Source organism: Crotalus tigris, unplaced genomic scaffold (genome assembly GCF_016545835.1).
Source record: "Crotalus tigris isolate CLP2741 ecotype Arizona unplaced genomic scaffold, ASM1654583v1 scf7180000024370.6872682, whole genome shotgun sequence".
Classification (NCBI taxonomy): domain Eukaryota; kingdom Metazoa; phylum Chordata; class Lepidosauria; order Squamata; family Viperidae; genus Crotalus; species Crotalus tigris.
The window spans coordinates 1,692,315-1,711,631 of record NW_024100540.1 but is presented as its reverse complement, the minus strand read 5'-3'; the positions used below and the strand labels follow the sequence as shown (position 1 = coordinate 1,711,631).

The window sequence follows — 19,317 nt, the reverse complement described above, 5'->3', positions numbered from 1 at the left end:
GGGGAACTCATCAAATTTGCAGACGACACCAAGCTGGCAGGAATAGCCAACACTCCAGAAGACAGGCTTCAGATACAGAAGGATCTGGATAGACTTGAACACTGGGCACTAACTAACAAAATGAAATTCAATGGTGAAAAAAGCAAGGTTCTACATTTAGGCAAGAAAAACCAAATGCACAAGTACAGCATAGGTGGCACCATGCTCAATAGTAGTAACTGTGAGAGGGACCTCGGAGTCCTAGTAGACACTCACCTAAATATGAGCCAGCAGTGTGCTGCAGCTGCCAAAAAGGCCAACACAGTGCTAGGCTGCATTAACAGAGGGATAGAATCAAGATCACGTGAAGTATTAATACCACTCTTCAATGCCTTGGTAAGGCCACACTTGGAATACTGCATCCAGTTTTGGTCACCACGATATAAAAAAGATGTTGAGACTCTAGAAAGAGTACAGAGAAGAGCAACAAAGATGATTAGGGACTGGAGGCTAAAACATATAAGGAACGGTTGCTAGAATTGGGTATGTCTAGTTTAACGAAGAGAAGGACAAGGGGGGACATGATAGCAGTATTCCAATATCTCAGGGGCTGCCATAAAGAAGAGGGAATTAATCTATTTTCCAAAGCACCTGAAGGCAGGACAAGAAGCAACGGGTGGAAACTAATCAAGGAGAGAAGCAACCTAGAACTAAGGAGAAACTTCCTGACAGTGAGAACAATTAATCAGTGGAACAGCTTGCCTCCAGAAGCAGTAAATGCTCCAACACTGGAAGTTTTTAAGAAGATACTGGACAGCCATTTGTCCGAAATGGTGTAGGGTTTCCTGCCCGAGCAGGGGGTTGGACTAGATGACCTCCAAGGTCCCTTCCAACTTTACTACTACTACTACTACTACTACTACTACTACTACTATTATTATTATTATTATTATTATCTATCTGTTCATTCAACAACATTTTTCATTATAATCTTAAATTTCATGTGCAGTACTTCTCAGCTTTATATTTATAGTGGGAACAGCTTACTTCTCAGGGTCCCCCCCCCGTTCATATATTCTTTTTTTGCCTACCAACAACATCCCCCCCTTTCTTTTAAAATCATTCTGGAGAGTGGTAAAGGATGAGAGAAATATATGCATTTTTGAGGAGAGACTGAACATGTTTGCCTCTAACAGCATTAGGTAATGATTGCCAATTCTTTATATGTAATCTAATAAAATGGGGACAACTGTGAGAAAATAATACATCTTTTCTTTAATTGGTGCGGAAGAGAAAAAGGAAACACACGGACAGACATCTCTCCTCATCTTTTCTAATAAACAAGGCAGGAAGTAGCCAGACCGCTATTGATGTTCCACTTCAAACTGAAATGTGGACAAAGAATAAAGTACAGGTTGATTAATAGCAAGATTTGAGAATTTATCATCAAAGCTGAGATTAAAGAATTAGAGGAACTTGGAAGGGAGCTTGCACTTCAAAGATATCAAAAGATATTTAAAAACATGGCGTAAGTGATGGATTTAGGTATGGAAATAAGCAGTTTCAAGTTACTAATCTACAATAAAGCCCTGTGGATATCTTTGGCAAATTCCTTTCTTTCTCTTGGTGTAACAAGTTACAATATGAGCACGTCTAGCTGAAAGAATTATGTGAAAGTTTACAAATTGAAAGAGGCTGAAGATAATTTATACAGAAATAATACAGAGACACAACATCTCATAAATACAGAATGTCTGAATCCCTCTACAATCTTAATTCAAAGTCTGATTACAAGGTAACTTTGATCTACTGAACTGCAGAATATTTCCCCCTAAGAATTTAGTCCCAATGTATATTTTTTTCTGATTTAGCCAAGATGGGTAAAACTGCACAGTTTGAATTTCATACTACAGGTAATCCTTGATTTATAACAGTTCATTTAGTGACCATTGGAAGTTACAACAGAATTGAAAAAATGACTTATGACTATTTTTCATACTTATGACCATCGCAGCATTCCTACATGATCAAAATTCAGATGCTTGACAGCTGACTCATATTTATGACAGTTGCAGTGTCCCTGAGTCATGCGACCTTCTGACAAATAAAGTCAATGGAGAAGCCAGATTCACTTAATAACCACATTATTAACTTAACAACTGTGGTGATTCACTACAGAATTGTGGCAAAATAGGTTATAAAATGGGGCAAAATTCACTTAACAAATGTCTCACTTAGCAACAGAAATTTTGGGCTCAATTGTGGTCGTACGTTGAGACCCACCTGTACGTAGCTTGTTTTATTTTAGGCAAACCTTCACTAGCGAGTAGCTTATTATTTTATAGTTAGTATATAATTAAATACATTTGCAAATAGAGAAAGAACGATGGGTTACTTTCTGCCATAAATAACAATTTTATTTCACAGCAGAGTCTTATATACGTCTGCTTCAAAATAAACCTCGATGACTTGAAATGCATTTCTAAAGACTGTGTTCTAGTTTAAAAACATTCTTATTTTGCAATTTTATATATGTTTTCCTGCCAGTCGTATGACTATACTGGTTAAAATATTCCAGTCCTTATTTAACAGATTAGACGTTGGATACCCTCCAACTTTATAACTAAGTACAAAATATCAATTATTGTTACAAGCATCTCCTCCAGAGCCAAAGTGGAGTGGAGACACAGTCACTGCATAAGAAAGGTTGGAATAACTACCATTGTTTCTGACAGAGGATGAGGTTATTAGTTGCATATTACATCATGCATGAAGGCAGTATCCTCAGAGCCTCTGAGGATACTGCCTTTGCTAGCTTTCCCGATTCATTTTTACCTTCTGCTTAAGTGATGGGGCATAGATATAAAGCAGTGTTTTATTATTTGATTTAATCTGAATAATATGTTTGTGTGTGAGAGAGATTCATTCTATAATCACAGGTATTTTCACATCAATTTCTTAGTCTGGAATTGCTCTTCTTTGGTAATTTTCTTTTTGGGAAAAAAAAAAAAAAACAATTACAACCCCTCTCCTTGATTCTGTACTTTTTCAGTTCTGAAATATGCGGCATATCACAGGCACACACATTTATAGCATTGTGTATGTGACAGAGCTTACAATATTGCTGTTTCAAAACTGAACAGAGCTTATAAGGCTTTTCAGTAAGTTTTATTCTCTTACTGACTACTACCTGCTTAATTAGTTTCTGTTCAATAGTAATATAGTAACAGTAATTAAATCTTAATTAAAGCAAAATCTCCTTCAGGTTGACCTTGCCTTTTAGTGACTTAATACAATTTTCTTGGCAAGAAGAAAAGTGATATGCCACAGCCTTTATAGGGGATATTTTGTGACTTCTCAGTATATCCCACAGCTTGGGAAATCTCCCATCCAAATATTAACCAGATATGAACCTTCTTAGCTTCTGATCCCAGACAAGGTCACCCAAGGGCTAGAAAATCTTAATTGCTCAATACTAAATTACTTTCAGGATAGGGTTAAAGTTTAATTAATTACTCATTATCATTTTTAATAAAAGGATTTCAATGAGAGTAACTGCTAATTAATGGACTTTCTTGAGGATGAGAAGATAATTGAAGAAGTTGAAGAGAAGTAATGAAATAATGTTAGGGTTGATGGTGTTCCTTCTAATTAAAGTTGGAAAGTTGGACTAAATTCTGAGTAAATGTAAAATTATCTTGGGTAAACAATGCAAAACATTTCAGATTTGAAATATCGTAAGCTCAAATGGGCCTGTTTTTAGCATGAAAAATTTGTTCTGAACTTGAGATGGGATATCCTATGTTCAAAATGATCTGTTTGGCTTTTGAAATAGATGTGGAGTCATTTTAAGGCCAGAACAACCTAATAAGGCTGGCTAATAATAATAATAATAATAACAACAACAACAACAACAACAACAGTGAATCACTGTTTTAAGGTTGACAGGATCACTGCAATCTTTTAAATATATATATATATATATATATATATATATATATATATATATATATATATATATATATATATATATATACACATATATATATATACTGCTAATCTTGGCAATCAGAAAGATTGCTGCTGGATTACAGATAATAATAACAACATTTAAGAATCATGTGGAGCCAAAATTTTAATCTGGCTTTCTTCTGGTGTAAAAAATCAATCACAGATGCCAGTTATTTGGTTGGTGTTGGCCTTCATACCTATTGAGTTCTTCCTAAAAACCTAGAACAGGGGTGTCAATCTGCCAGCCCATGGGCCGGTTGCATCATGTGGAGGCTGCGCCCACCCCAGCTCCTGCAATGCGAAAAAAGTTATGATACATTGCAACACATCACGTGATGCGGCGAGTTTGACACCCATGATCTAGGATGTTGTATGTATTATCATTGCATATGTAATTGCCACATGCAATTCATGCTTCCAGCCACCCAGAGTTGTTGGATTCATCATTCATCTCATGATGGATGGCAAATAAATTTCCTAATAAATAAATAAAACTTAACCTCCCCATTTTCTACTACTTTTTCAAATCTACGTTCCCATCAATTTTTCTTTACTGGCATATGATCATTTTTACATATGTTTCAGTTAAAACTTAAGTTTGCCAGCTGTGTTATGTCATTGTTTATAATCTGTTCATGCAATCTTCATGCACAAGCTGACTAAATGATCTACTGTTTCTTCTGCTTTGTACAATTTACACTTTGAAACATTTGATTTTTTAAAAAAAAATTCTCTCCTTGATTACACTAGTTTGAATTACTTGCTTTTAGGCAGCCAAAACTAAGAGTTCAGTTTTTTAATGTTCAGCCAGATTTTAATTTCTTTATCATGACAATATGAACTCCCATTTTGGGATTGTGATTTTGGTTTTCTAATTTTAATACCCAGTTCTTATGTAAACACTGCTATTCTACTCTGCGCGATTGATAGAGGTTAATTTAGTCTTGCAAGAGCCTTATTCACATCCTTATTTATTTATTTATTTATTTATTAGACTTATATACCGCTTTAAGTGCAAGCACTCTCTAAGCGGTGTACACCAGTAAGCAATGTGTATATATATATATATATACATATATATATATATATATATATATATATATATATATATATATATATATATATATTTAAATTGCCCCCAACAATCTGGGTCCTCATTTTACCTACCCCGGAAGGATGGAAGGCTGAGTCAACCTTGAGCCGGTGAGATTTGAACCGCTGACCTGCTGAACACAATCAGGTGCAGGTCTTTTGTGAGTACAACTTTCAGTGCTAGCAACCTTTGTCTACTGATAGTTCCTCATATTATGGTTTATCACACAAGTCATCCAGGTGTTTAAACTGGATTTGGTATTTTTATCTGCCTATCAATTTCCTTCCAAGGATCTGGAATAGGCAGATCTTGCTTGATGGTGTTAAAGATATTGTCCCAATATATTTTGAAATTGAATGATGGTAACTTTAACTAATATAATACATAGCTTTCCTCATATTAATATTATCATTATTTGTTCACAACACATGAAGCCACAGCTGTTATTTCTTTAGCTGATTTTGGCCTTATATGCATTGAGTTCTTCCCAAGAACCGAGGATGTCATAATGTATTGGTGTAATAAATGCATGGATCCAAGCAGTGTGGCCTTTTACAATTGACAGATGAAAATATTGTCAATGCACAAGTTTTCTACATGCCATCCAAGGCTTTTTGGTATGGCACCTAGTGTAACGATAATTTGGGATCACCACAGCCAGTTATGCCATAATCTTATTCTTATTGTTATTTAAGCTATTGGTAAAAAGGCTAAGTTGAGATGTTAATGTTATTCCTTTTCACATCAAATGAATACCACCATTTGATACCACCAGGAAAATATTATAACATGCAACCCAACTAAAAAAAAAAAAAAACAGAACAAAAAACCTTTATCATGTTATTTAGTAAATTATATAATCTGATCACAGGAAGTGACCTTTGGAGAACCTGTTAGCCCTTCCAACTACCTAAATTTACAGTAAGATCCACCAATTCTTTCCATTTGCAAATGGTATACTTACCAACCACTGACATTTCAGGAACACTTGCTGTATAAATTTCTTCTGGAAATGTTGGCTCATTGTCATTGATGTCATGGATTTTGATGACAAACTCTGATTCAGGTTCCACTGGTTGGAGAGTTCTCCGGTTAATAGCCTGGGCACGCAAGGTATAGAAAGCTTTCTCTTCTCTGTCAATTCTTCTTGTGGCATGAATGTCTCCTGTTCTCTCATCAATAACAAAAAGAGTGCCAGCCCCATCTCCTGACAAGATGTACTTGAGAGATCCATCTCCTTTGTCCTGGTCTGAGTGAAGCTAGAGCAGAAAAAAGGGACAGTAAGAAAGGAGAGCAATACAGAGCTGTGTAAACATAGTAACAACAATATTAATGTTCCAGTTAGTTAGAATATATTAAATTCCATATGACTGTAGAAAATATGAACTGACAAAATCTATTCCAACTCACAGAGACTGTAATGTGTTTCAGTACAGTAAATGTAGCAGAAGTAGGTATAGCATACTTCTCATTACCAGAACGCTCTTAATATAGAGAATAAACTTGATAGTTTAGCTTTGGTGGCAGATTTTAGTTTTTCTAGCAACACCTGTTCTGCAAAGCAGAACATTTGTGTCAGAAATCTTACAAGAATTTTATGCTAATGCTGACCTTTTCTTTCTTGAAAATGAATCTATTAAACATTCACAACCTGCTGTGTTGGTTGTAAATTCTCTAAGCAGATAAAGGAATGACAGGATACATATTAATTAAGAATATCATATCTTCTTGAGCTGGTGGTGCACTTAAAAAAATCTCAAAGCTCCGTATTTATTAAAGAAAAAATTATATGGAGGATCCTCAGAAATTTGTTGGTAAACTGCAACCCCCTAACATATTATTTCTGAAATCTAACAGAATATGGAACGAAAGAGCATTAGACATGGCACATTTTTTATCTAAGAAAGGATTAGAGACCTTGATTTATTCTAACAGATCTGCCTCCTGAAGAAGTAAATCTAATTAGTATTAATCTAACATAACCTAATGGTCAATTTTTGGAGTTTATGGCTAAGGGCCATACTGGTTTTGAGGCTGTCACAGAAGCCCTATAGGAACAGATGTTTCATGGAAAACCCCCACTTAGTGTTAGGCAGATATCATTTTATTCTCTCAGGTTATTCTTCTGTTGTGTTTGTTTATAAGTTCTGAAACATTTTTTTTTTTTATTGAAAATTTTTAAATTTTTACAAAAACAAATCCCCTTCCCATACCCCCCCAACCCTACCTCACCCCCCTCCTCCCCAACCTCCCAAACCCTCCCCTAGACTTCCCAGAGCTGAGTACAGGCTTAATTGAGAAAAAAACTTAAAACACTTTTAAAACCTAAACAAATTTAAATACAATCATCATTCTATATAAACTCCCTCCAAAAACGCAAATTTAAACATTACTTTCTTTGAATATCTATAGCTATAATGTAAAATCTAATTTCTCCCTCTTTCTTTATCCTAATACAAAAAAATAAACATATAAACCTTTGTTGTACCATTAAAACTAAATACTCTTAGAAAACTTAAAGTAAATACATATTTCCTTCAATCTTCATAATCTTCTCACCTATCCAAAAAAAAAAAAAAAAAACTTAAAAATCCTAAACAAATCTAGACACATTTAGTTAAACAAATTATTTTCTCTTAAAAATATTAATAATAATATTTAAAAGCTTGAAACACTTTTAAATCCTAAACAAATCTAAATACAATCATCATTCTATATAAACTTTCTCCAAAAACACAGATTTAAGCATTACTTTCTTTCCTAAACAAATCTAGACATTTAATTAAACAAATTATTTTCTCTTAGAAATATTAATAATAATATTTAAAAACCAAATTTAAGCATTACTTGAAACTTAAACAAATTATACTCCCTTCGAAACACAAATTTATTAGAATCCCCTCACTGAAATAAACAAATTATAATCCCTTCAAAACACAGGTTTAAACAATATTATCATTAAAGGTTTAAAACTTAAAACTGAAATATATTATTATCCCAAAACACATATTTAGACATTACATAAGACATTTTCCAAAAACGATATAAGTTTTACTTCTCCCACAATCTCAATAGTAAACTTCTTGTCTAAAGTTCTCATTCAATGTCCATAATTTTCCAATAACCAGTTGCACCCACTATAAACACAAACTTCTTATCTAAAATTTTCATTCAATATCCATAATCTTCTGTCTAATAGCCAGTTGCATCTACTATAAGCACAATCCATATCGGTCTCTCTTGCCCGCAAGCATCGAAAAAAATGCGTGGAATTCTGCCCTTGAAGATCGCTCCAAAGAGTTTGTAAGTCCTGGTTGACCCACCAGCTCAGGAATCAGTACCTGTGAAACTTCCTCAACCTCCTTCTTCTGTTGGTCTTTCTCTTTACATTTATATGTTACTTTTTCTTTACATTTATATGTTGCACAAGTCTCAGGGACCGATACCTGTAAAACTTCCTCAGTGAATTCCTCCTTGTGTTGATCTTCACAGTTGTAAGTTGTACAAGTTATCCTCTGCCCGTTCCTCTCTTGTTGGTGCCCCTCAAGCTGAAATTTCCCAATTTCGATTTCAGGCAGCAATTCCACCCTTGAAGATTGCTCCAAAGACTTTGTAGGTCTAACTTCTCCCAGAGCCACCCTTGAAGATTGCTCCAAAGACTTTGTAGGTCCAACATCTCCCAGAGATTCAGAGACCGCTGAATATGAAACTTCCTTAACCTTCTTCTGTTGCTGCTTTTCTTTGGAGTTAAGTTCTGAAACATTTTTGTTCTTTATTTATAATCTTTCTATCTCTCGCTATGCATACATACTGAACGTATAGATATACATCCACAATTACAGCCGAATCAGCACAAGAAATTTAGCATACTTGCCCTGTATTGAGATTTATTCAGACTTTGGGGGAGGGGGTATTTTTCACTTTTGAATGAATTCTTTGAAAAATGGAGGTGGGTCAAGGTAGGAAGGATAAAATATTTTCCAATTTTCCAATCCAGCAAAGATAGTATATTTAAATATTAGGTTGTCCCAGCATTATATTAAAAGCAAACATGGATCACCTTTAGTCACAAAATTCATTATAATTTCTTTTTTATTTCTTTTTTTAAGTACTTTTTTAATGTTTATGTTATGTATATTTGATTACTAATTATTTCATAAGTTGTAAAAGGTTTTTTTAAATTTTAAATAAGCCTATATTCAGTTCTGGGAAGTTTGGGGAGGGGGGAGGGGGTGGGTTTGGGAGGGATTGGGTGAGGGTTGATTTGTAAAACTTAAAAAATTTTCAATTAAAAAAAAAATTCATTATAATTGACAGTATGGAAGGATGCTTGCTGAATAACCATGTCATAGTCAATTTTTTTTAACAGTTAAGGATTGATCCAGGTACTGAGGATTGAGAACATTGGCTAACACAAACTAGAGATTATACTTATTACATTTCTTTTTGTTATTGTTTTTGTTAGTGCAATTTAAGTCTGTTGTTGCCTATTTTTACAAGGTTCTTCTAAATTTCAACAGAAATTGAAACAATTATTTTTCTGCACATATTTCATCACCATAGACATTTGTTTTAGGAAATCTATCAAAGGTTCAGAGTTTCTCTTTACCCCATTTTGGCCTTTATTTGCTTTATGTTTTTGTTCACAAATTCCATTAACGTAGGACATTTCTTTGCGTTGTGCTCCAAGAGGGCATATTGCTGAGCCCAGATGATCACACTACTCATCCTATCAGAAGTCTTTAGCAAATGCACTATAGCCTGACACAAAAGCAGACTGAAAAGCATCTGGGTAATCTGCTTTCTCCTGTGAGTTTTAAACCTGAATACCATGGTAACAATGGTAAGACGTTTCCTGCCAGTTAGAACAATTAATCAGTGGAACAACTTGCCTCCAGAAGTTGTGAATGCTCCAACACTGGAAGTTTTTAAGAAGAGACTGAAATGGTATAGAGTTTCCTGCCTGAGCAGGGGATTGGTCTAGAAGACCTCCAAGGTCCCTTCCAACTTTATTATTATTATTATTATTTGAATCTAGCAATTGCTTCTTGAATACACTATTACCTTCATGGCAGGCAGAACCATTAACTTCATTCAAACATGAAATGGCTATAGCATGGACCTGACCATATCTCACCAACTAGAAGGTCTTAACCAGCCAGGAGAGAAATGAATTGAAAAGACAGATGGATGGTTAACAACCCAAAGGAATATTTCTGCTTCCTTGGGTATTACAGGATCAAATAAATAGGACAACGCTATGACTTAGCCAACTTGACCAGACTGCCCAGTCAGAGTATCTCTAAGTAAATCTGAACAATATTATCAATCAGATGCCTAGAATATTTCTAAGAGCAGCCCTGAAGATGTTTTTGTGACATCCCCTCCTCACTCTATCATAGGTAATATGTATTTTATAAAGGGCTGAAAGCAAAATAAGAATAGAAAAAAGGATTATATTTTGATCTGCTGATACTCAAGTATACATCTTGACTCCCAGCCAATCACATGATGCTGTCAAAGTCCTGGCCCAGTATGTGGAGATTCTGCTATCACTACTATACTGAGACATATTATACTGTGTATCAAGTTAGTAGATTGAAAAGGTCTTTATCATTTCATCTTTTCTACAATTATCCTGTGTGATTTTATATAAGTTAACACAGCTCTGTCTCTTTCTCCTCCCCAGTTCTCCTTTTTCTTTGCCTACAGTAACTTCATTCTGATCAGGAAAAAGAGATCAAGAATACCAGCCCTATCTTCTGACAAGATATACTTGCGAGAAATATATCTTTTCAGGAGGCAGGTCAGGTATTTTTTTAAATTATTGAAGAAAGAACAGAGAGATGCACACCACATACACAAAAAGAACTGTCTAGGGAAGAGAAAGCTTCCTATGCCCAATGTATCCAGGCTATTAACCAAAAAAAAAAAAAAAAAATACTCCAGTAATGGAATCTGAATCAGAGTTTTGACATCAAAACTTCTCTTCAAGCAGTTGGCTTGGTCACGTCTTGATTGAACTACTATAATGTACTTTACATGGGTCTGTCCTTGAAGACTATTTGCAAACTACAGCTATCCTGGAATAACACGGTGGAAGTGATGAGTGTCTCACAGTATGAGCATACACTCCTGTTGCATCGTAAGTTGCACTTCTCCTGTCCTTTGGAATGATATGTTCTTGGAGATCTGGTATTGCTTCTATCCTTTTGAATTTTTGCAAATTGTTGAAGACTTGGTTGTTCTCCCAAGCTTTAGGGCAATATGCTGTGTAGCCAAATCATTTTGTTTTTTGGTTCTGTCTTCCAGGCAGCTTTGTTGCTAGGTATGTATTATTTTCTTTTATATATTTATTAATTTTAATTGTAAGCTACCCAGAGTTACTGTGGAGTTAGGCAGCCTTCAAACTGAATGAATGAATGAATGAACAAATGAATGAATGAACGACCGAATCCAGGTGGGCATTTCAAGAGAATCAAACCACCCTCTGTTCTAGCCCAACTCACTACTTTCTCCACATGTCTTTTTTCCTTTGCTGACAATCAATTTTTCCTGATTGCCATCTTGTTAAAAACAAATGAAAATATTCCTTTATTTTTTGCAAAGAAATCACCCACTGACCTTCACAACGTTTCTAACGGATTCTCTAATGTATCCTAATTGTATTATCACCAAATTGCAGAAAATGTATTAAAACTGGTAAAACTGTAGCTTTCATTAAATAAGTCTGCCTCAAGGTTAATAGCTGATTTGAGATTTTAAGCAGCACATTTGGCTCAAAGCTTATACTTTTGGCCCCTTAAGGTGCTATAGCATCATTTATCTTCATGTTTTTGCTTCTTTCTTCTAAACCCAAGCATGTCCCAACGTAAATCATTGTTAAGTTCATTGGTCCCAAACAGTGAAAATGACTTAATGAAAAAGGAAGAGATTTATTTAGCAGTCACCACTCAAATTGCAACTATTTATTACATTTTTCCCCACTAACTCTATCAGTGACCATCTATTACTAGTTTGGCCTTAATGCAAATAAATTGTTTTATTGTCTTTTTATTGATATCTGTCATTATTTCTCTGACATTTTACGATTTTACTAAAACTTATAATATTCCAGCAATTATTTTAATGTAACTTCAATGATAATTGGAATACAGCAGAATAATAAGGTTATATAAATACTTCATCTCGTTGTGGATACAACTGTGATTATTGGCAGTGGTTGTGATCACAAACAGAAGTAACTATAGCCTTCACACAAACACATAGGGTCATATTGTTATCCATCTCAGCCCCATAGCTAGGTAAAAAAAACCACATAACTGTTTTCATCCATCTATTTCATATAAATGTTGAAGTTTTTTTTTTGTTACCTTTCCTCCCATAAAACTTGGGTTTTCTACTCTTCTCCTAAAATGTATAACATTCTAGGGAGCTATTCGATCATCTTAATATCAACAAAAGCCCAGTTGATTCCAAACCATTGCCAAAAATCTGGTTTTTTTGTTCCATCAAGCCCAGCTCATACAATAGTTAGGTGGTATAAACATTTTAAAATTGATACATTTGATTATTAATTTATATAAAGTGATATTCTTTACTGAAAATGTTATTTATCTAATTTATTGTGAATAATAGTTTGTAAGTCACATCTTGTATAATATCTTAGTATTTCTGCCATTTTTGCTTTGACTGTAGGTAATCATATAATCATACTGTATCTAACGCATTGGAGAAGTACTTTATTTTTAAATAGCAGTTTTCTAAAGGACTCCCTATTCCATATCTGCATTTTTTTGTGCGGGTATGTGTATGTGAGACCAAAATCTATCCATATACTATTAATTCAGTTGGACTAACTCCAAAAGAAGTAAGAAGATAATTGTTGTTTTAAAAATTAAGAATAAAATCTGTGAGAAGTTACCACTTTTTAATAGATACCACTTTAAAATTGGAGACACCATCAGGATCACTGTCTTTTCCTGCTAACATTTTATGAATATATCATATATATTCATATGAGTATACTATCTTCATATTTTATATAGTGTCTATGAAAGTATGCATGAAAATCAATCTTTTTTTCAGTTGGTATTTTATTTTACACCATGCTCATTCTGTCCTTCCCATTTTCCACCTTTTGCATTTTTGAATAATTTCTTTTTGCCTCTAACGCCCCCCCCAATTGTCATATTGTCTATATTCTCTCTTCCAAATGCATTGTAAGAGTGACAGATGTCTCTCACTCTGTTCCTTGAAAATTCATCAGAATCCTCCTTCATATTCAAACCACTTGCTATTTACCATTATCTCTACAAATTACTATGTGTCTGAGTAGAACATATGCATTAGAAGGGTAAAATATACATTATGTTTTTGAGAGTGACATTTTATTTTTAGTAGCATAAAGAAGCCTATTAAAATCTTATATCTTGAGAGAAAGCTTATTAACAAGGCAACACTTGTTTTAATCAAGCTGGATGAGCGGAAAACTGCTTTTTTCACTTTTACAAGCAAAATCCTTTGATATAAATCAAGAGAATATTTTTTAATTACAAAAATTGGCAACACATTGGCCTTTGAAATCAGCAATGAGAATAATTTAAATTCACATAACTAATACTAACTTAAGTAATAATACATCCAGGACTGAAATGCACCTTTCAATACATGTGCAAGCTCATTCAGAGATTTGGACTTATATATATTTACTGCCTGGTGAAAGCTAAGGAGTCATACAGCTATAATACTAATTATCTTATTTGCATATCAATTTTATTTAATTTGAATTATAATGTATTTTTTGGTAAGAAGTCTGCTAGAATGTGCATACTATAAATATATTCACACAATACAACACTATTAGTGTGGGTAGTATGGATAATATGCATAACTAATAAATGTACATCAGTGTTATAGTGAGTATGGGTTTCTTGTACTAAGATGTAGATTAAATCAATAAATTACCACAAATATTTTAAAATGGATTTTAGGTTGCACATTTTTTTGCATCTTTGTCCTCAGTAATGACCGAATGCTATCACAGTAATATTAAGTATCATTATAATAAACTGCATTTTGAGCACTTTAAAGAAATAGTAAATATATAAATATATATAGTACAGTCAGAGAAGAATCTAAGGTTTACATGGAAATGGTTCAATTTTGGCATCTGAAAGAATAGATGGAAAAATTCTTGCCTGAAATCTTCCTGTATTACTGGCACTTTTGACAAAATTGGGCTAGCTAGAATACAGCTGGTCCTCAATTTATGACTACAATAGTGTCCAAAATTTCCACTGCTAAGCAAGACATTTGTTAAGTGAGTTTTGCTCTATTTAGCGATCTTTCTTGCCATAGTTCTTAAGTGAAGCACTGCAGTTTTTAAATTTGTAACATGGCTTTCCCATTGACTTTGCTTGTCAGAGGGTTGCAAATTTGATCACATGGCCCTAGGACACTGCAACTGTCATAAATACATGCCTGTTGCCAAGTGTACAAATTTTATCATGTGATCACGAGGATGCTGCAACAATCAAAAATGCTCATATGTCACTTTTTTTTTAGTGCTGTTGTAATTTCAAACAGACACTGAATGAATGGTTGTAAGTTCAGGGCTACCTGTAGCTGGCTCAGTATATAGAAACTTTCTATCTCCTGACTGATAACTTTCAGCATTAAATCATTTCAGAGTTGCTCACAAACTTATGATGAGCTGCAATGCCAGCTTTATTACAAATACATGATTCAGAAAATGAAGGCCTTGACATGTGAGACTTGTCTAAAGCAAGGGTCTCCAGCACTTCTGGCTTTGTGGACCGGTGTGGGAGGGGAGAGAGAGAGGATGTTTCCACACAAGCAGAAGGTGTGTACGACCACAGCTCCATTTACGCAAAAATAAAGCTCTGAGCATGAGCGCTCACATGTCACCTGTGTGGCCCAGTTCCGTATGGGCTATAGCCCGGTACTGGGCCATGGACCCCCAGTCTAAAGGATATATCTAAATAGAGTAATGAAAATAACTATTGCTAAGTATGGAGAACATTTATATTTTTACTGCCCAGATTTACAGTTTGCCCCATTTTCCAATAGAAAATTGGATTGTGGCAGAGGCCTACTTTTATGCACATCAACTATTTTTTTGTTTTTGTTTGCTTCATCATGATTACTAAGAAAGATAAGAGCAGCTAAAAACTGTTCTCTGTAAAACCCTTTGAGGGCATTTCCCTAACACTCGGGGGGGGGACCCCAGGAAATGCTTGTGTTTAAAGAGCAAAATGTCTGCATCTTGCTTGGAAAAGAATGAAAAGCAAATTTTAGGAAAGGATGGTTTGCTCATCATCACTGGTAAGGCTTTTGCAAAATATTAAAAGACAACACAGTAGGCAGTAGCAAGAGAAGGGATCATAGGAATGTCCTGAATGGACTCTATTTTAGATAAAAATAGAAACAATTTATTAGCAATACCCACTGTACTTGTGTTGAATATGACATTTTTTCTAAAAGTAAGAGTAGATTAACAACTGAACCAATTGCCCAAAGAGGTATGGACTTCCTTTTACTGGATATGTTTATGAATATCCACCTATCTGTCAGGGATGCTTTATTTGGAATTCAGATTTTGCACATAACAGGGAGTTAGAGTTAGCAGCCTATGGGTTTTCTTCCAACTCTATGTATTATGAGAACAAAATACATGTTTCTTCCTTGAGCCAACAATTATTTATTTAGTACTGTATTACCTGGGCTTATATGCCATTGCCATCCAAGTAACATCTAAACCCTATCTTGGATGCTGCCATGCTTCCTTGTATATTTTAGCTGCCATTTCTTTCATGTTCTCCAACACGGCTTGTCACAGCTGCTTGGCCCTGATAGCTTTTGTGAAAATACCCACCACTTTCTCTTTAAAAGCAAGGCAAGAGCAATTTTGACATAGACCAAAATCATGCCAGGGAAAGAAGATACTTTCCTCAGCAGTTCAAGCCAAAAATATTTTTTTTGTGAACTGTAACATATAACATAGGACATTTTTGTATACTCAAATAATATTCCTTGAAATATCCAGCCAGATTGACTGGAGAACAGACTTTGTTACCACTGCTGAAACAAACTACAAGAATTAGATAGTGAACAATCATTGAATAAAAACATAAGATCGGGGACAAGGCAATCACATTTTAGACTTTGATCTGTAATCTATCTACACTGAGTATCACAAATTATCCTTGCGTGTCATGCAATGCAGCCTTATGTACAGGTAGTCCTCGACTTATGACCATAATTGTGCCAAAATCTCTGTTGCTAAGTGAGACATTTGTAAAGTGAATTTTGCCCCATTTTATAACCTTTTTTGCCAATGTCATTAAGTGAATCACTGCAGTTAGTAACATGGTTGTTAAGTGAATCTGGCTTCCCCATTGACTTTGTTTATCAGAAGGTCACAAACATTGATCACATGACCCTGGGACAGTGCAACCGTCATAAATGTGAGTCAGTTGCCAAACATCTGAATTTTGATCACAAGACCATGGCGATGCTGCAACAGTCGTAAGTATGAAAAACAGTCATAAATCACTTTTTTCAGTGGTGCTGTAACTTTATATATATATAAAGTGGGATTTTTAAGGGGCAAATATTTTAAATTTTAACTCATTCTTAATTTCTTTCAAGAAAACCATTGCTTAGAAGAGCAAATCAGTTCCTTTAGAATGTAACTCACATTACTTTTTACCAGGAATAATGCTGGCTAAGGCTCACATAAATTAAAATTGAACATCTGGAAATCAAAAATAGCTTATCCATATTTTAAAATATGTCTTACTCTTGCCTAATTTTACTCAAATGGCAGTCAGGTGACATTATAAAAAATGAACATCTGGAAGTCAGAAATAGTTCATTGTTGCTTTAAAAGATGTCTTTTTGTTGCCTTTTTTTTTTACTTAAAGGGCAGTCAGGTGACATTATAACTTTACCATTTCAAATCTTCATGGTAACAACATACAAGCAGAAGAAAACTGGAGGGCAAAGTGTAGCACCCACTGAGACAACTGAAATCCCAACTATCTTCTTGTAATATTCTTTCTTCAATAATATCAAAAGGATTACTGAGGAAGTACTCTGATGCACTACTTAATATCAAAGGAGATATTTTGTCTTAATATTCTTTGAATAGCAAGAGTGGTATGATGGCCTAGAGGTGGAGCTCTCACCTCACAATCAGGAGGCTGAGAATTCAATCCTAGGTAGCAGCAGATATATCTCTTTCTGGGTGCAAAGAGAAAATGTCTGCTGTGAGTTCTGCGCAGGCATCAGGAAGGGCATCCAGCTAGTAAGCGCTCAGCTTCATTCAGTCGCCCTGACTCCACCCTGATGCAAGGGATTACAGGGTCATTAAAGGAAAAAAAATCTTTGAGTAACAAATTCTATTTACCATCTGTTTTTATGTTTATTAAAAATAGAGAAAGGCATAATAATAGCACTTATGAAATAATGAATGGAATCATGAAAGATATTAACTAAAGATACTACCATTCATTATGTTTTAGCAAATGATAATCACAATCTTGCTAATGTTGCAATTGTTTGACTTGCTTAAAAAATGTCTCTATAATATTGCTGAAATTACATATTAACCTAAATAAGTGGAATGTTAAACTCTTAACATTTATAAATTTATAAAGTGGGCCACACAAATTATTATAAGATAAGTGTGAGAGCAAATTCTAATCAGTAAAACTTACCATTAAATAACCTAAGAAAGAATGGAAAAACTGGAAAATTTTGAAAACTAAAACTTTCTTAGACAATACATTTCCTGAGTAAAAAAAGAAGTGACTGCAAAATAGTGCACCAATTTTCTGAAAATACATGTTTGGAATATATAAAGCAATGCCATGTATGATATACATTATTAGTATGAAAACATTGATTTTTACAATATTAATTTCTATTAGGAAGAGGAAGGAGGATTTGCCATAAAATAAACTGAAATAGACTAAACTTTCAGAAATTATCCCAGATTATTTTAAAGGTATTCTTTTTCCTTTGTGCTACGGAAAAATGACAACAACAGCCACAAAATCTGAAGCGTAACAGTGTGGTTCTTATTTTTTGTCTTAAGCATAAATGTTCAGACATTTCTTTTGGCTAATGGACATCTGTGATTTATGTCAGCCAAGCTGAGAAAGGAAAAGACATCTGTTTAACTGAGCAATTTTCTTTCTCCAAATGCTCAGCTGTAAAGATGTGGTTTTGTTTTTATATCTTGCCTCTGATATTTTGCAAACTGTTACTTCAATGAATTCCTTTAATTTCTCCCCATCAGTAGCATTTCACGTTAGAATAGTCACATGACAAATAAATTCTTTGTTTTATAATCAAAGAAGTCTTGTGTCCCAGGTGACAGTTAAGCAGTTGATAGAACCTTAAGAATGCAGAGAGAGAAAGTATGGGGGGGGGGACTTCTCTGAGCACTTTTGTTTCCCTTTCCCATTCATTAAGGAACTTGGAAGTGCCCAAATCATACAGACCATCCTTCTAAATAGAATCAAGTCAGCCATTTGCTTTAACAGGGCCCCAGGGAAGTTGACTTGAATATAGAGAGAAAAATATTGAAATTATTTCTCAGGTGATATGGGGTATTTTAATATATCAGTCATTCTCCTGGGGCAGTTAGTAAGTGTAAGAAGCTCATTGATCACACCCACCAAAAGTACATAACTGTGGAAGCTATGCACAAGTTAGTAGCAACACTGAATAGTTGCTTCAAAGAGAAATTACTTGAAGTGTTGAACTGAAAACTGGGTAAGTGCTCTTCCTGTATAGGCAGATACTGTAAGAGATTTTGGCCTTACTGATTTGCATTTAATATCTCAACAAATTTTCAATAAAATTTCCGTGAAACACAGTGTTCACCCAATTGCCTTCAATGTGACCTATTTCCACCAGGAAAATATATGTATAAGTTGGAAATATGGCTCAGAAGTTATTATAACCTTTATTATTCAAGGAGGAGGAGAAGCTGGTGGCAACTATAATGGGGAGGAGGTGATTTGCACAAAACCATTATGTGTGACAATTATGCCCATTTCCTAGGCTGGGAAGCCCTGATCAGGGTCAGTCATGCCTTCATCATTTTCTATCTGATTTACAGGAAAATAATAAAAAAAAAACCCTCAAATGCACTGATTGGATATTTTATGAGCATGAATTCCTATTGAAAAGATTCTTCT

The 19,317-nt window shown here is 34.5% G+C and overlaps 1 protein-coding gene across 3 annotated transcripts in view; it reads right to left on the bottom strand.

Annotated features, from left to right (window-relative positions):
- Positions 1 to 19,317, bottom strand: part of CDH10 (cadherin 10) — a 144,931-nt gene that overhangs the window by 42,856 nt on the left and 82,758 nt on the right. For all 3 annotated transcript variants that reach the window (XM_039328068.1, XM_039328069.1, XM_039328070.1), the window contains one exon: positions 6,048 to 6,342. In XM_039328068.1, coding sequence (XP_039184002.1) covers positions 6,048 to 6,342 — 295 coding nt within the window. The remainder of the gene's footprint in view (positions 1 to 6,047; positions 6,343 to 19,317) is intronic.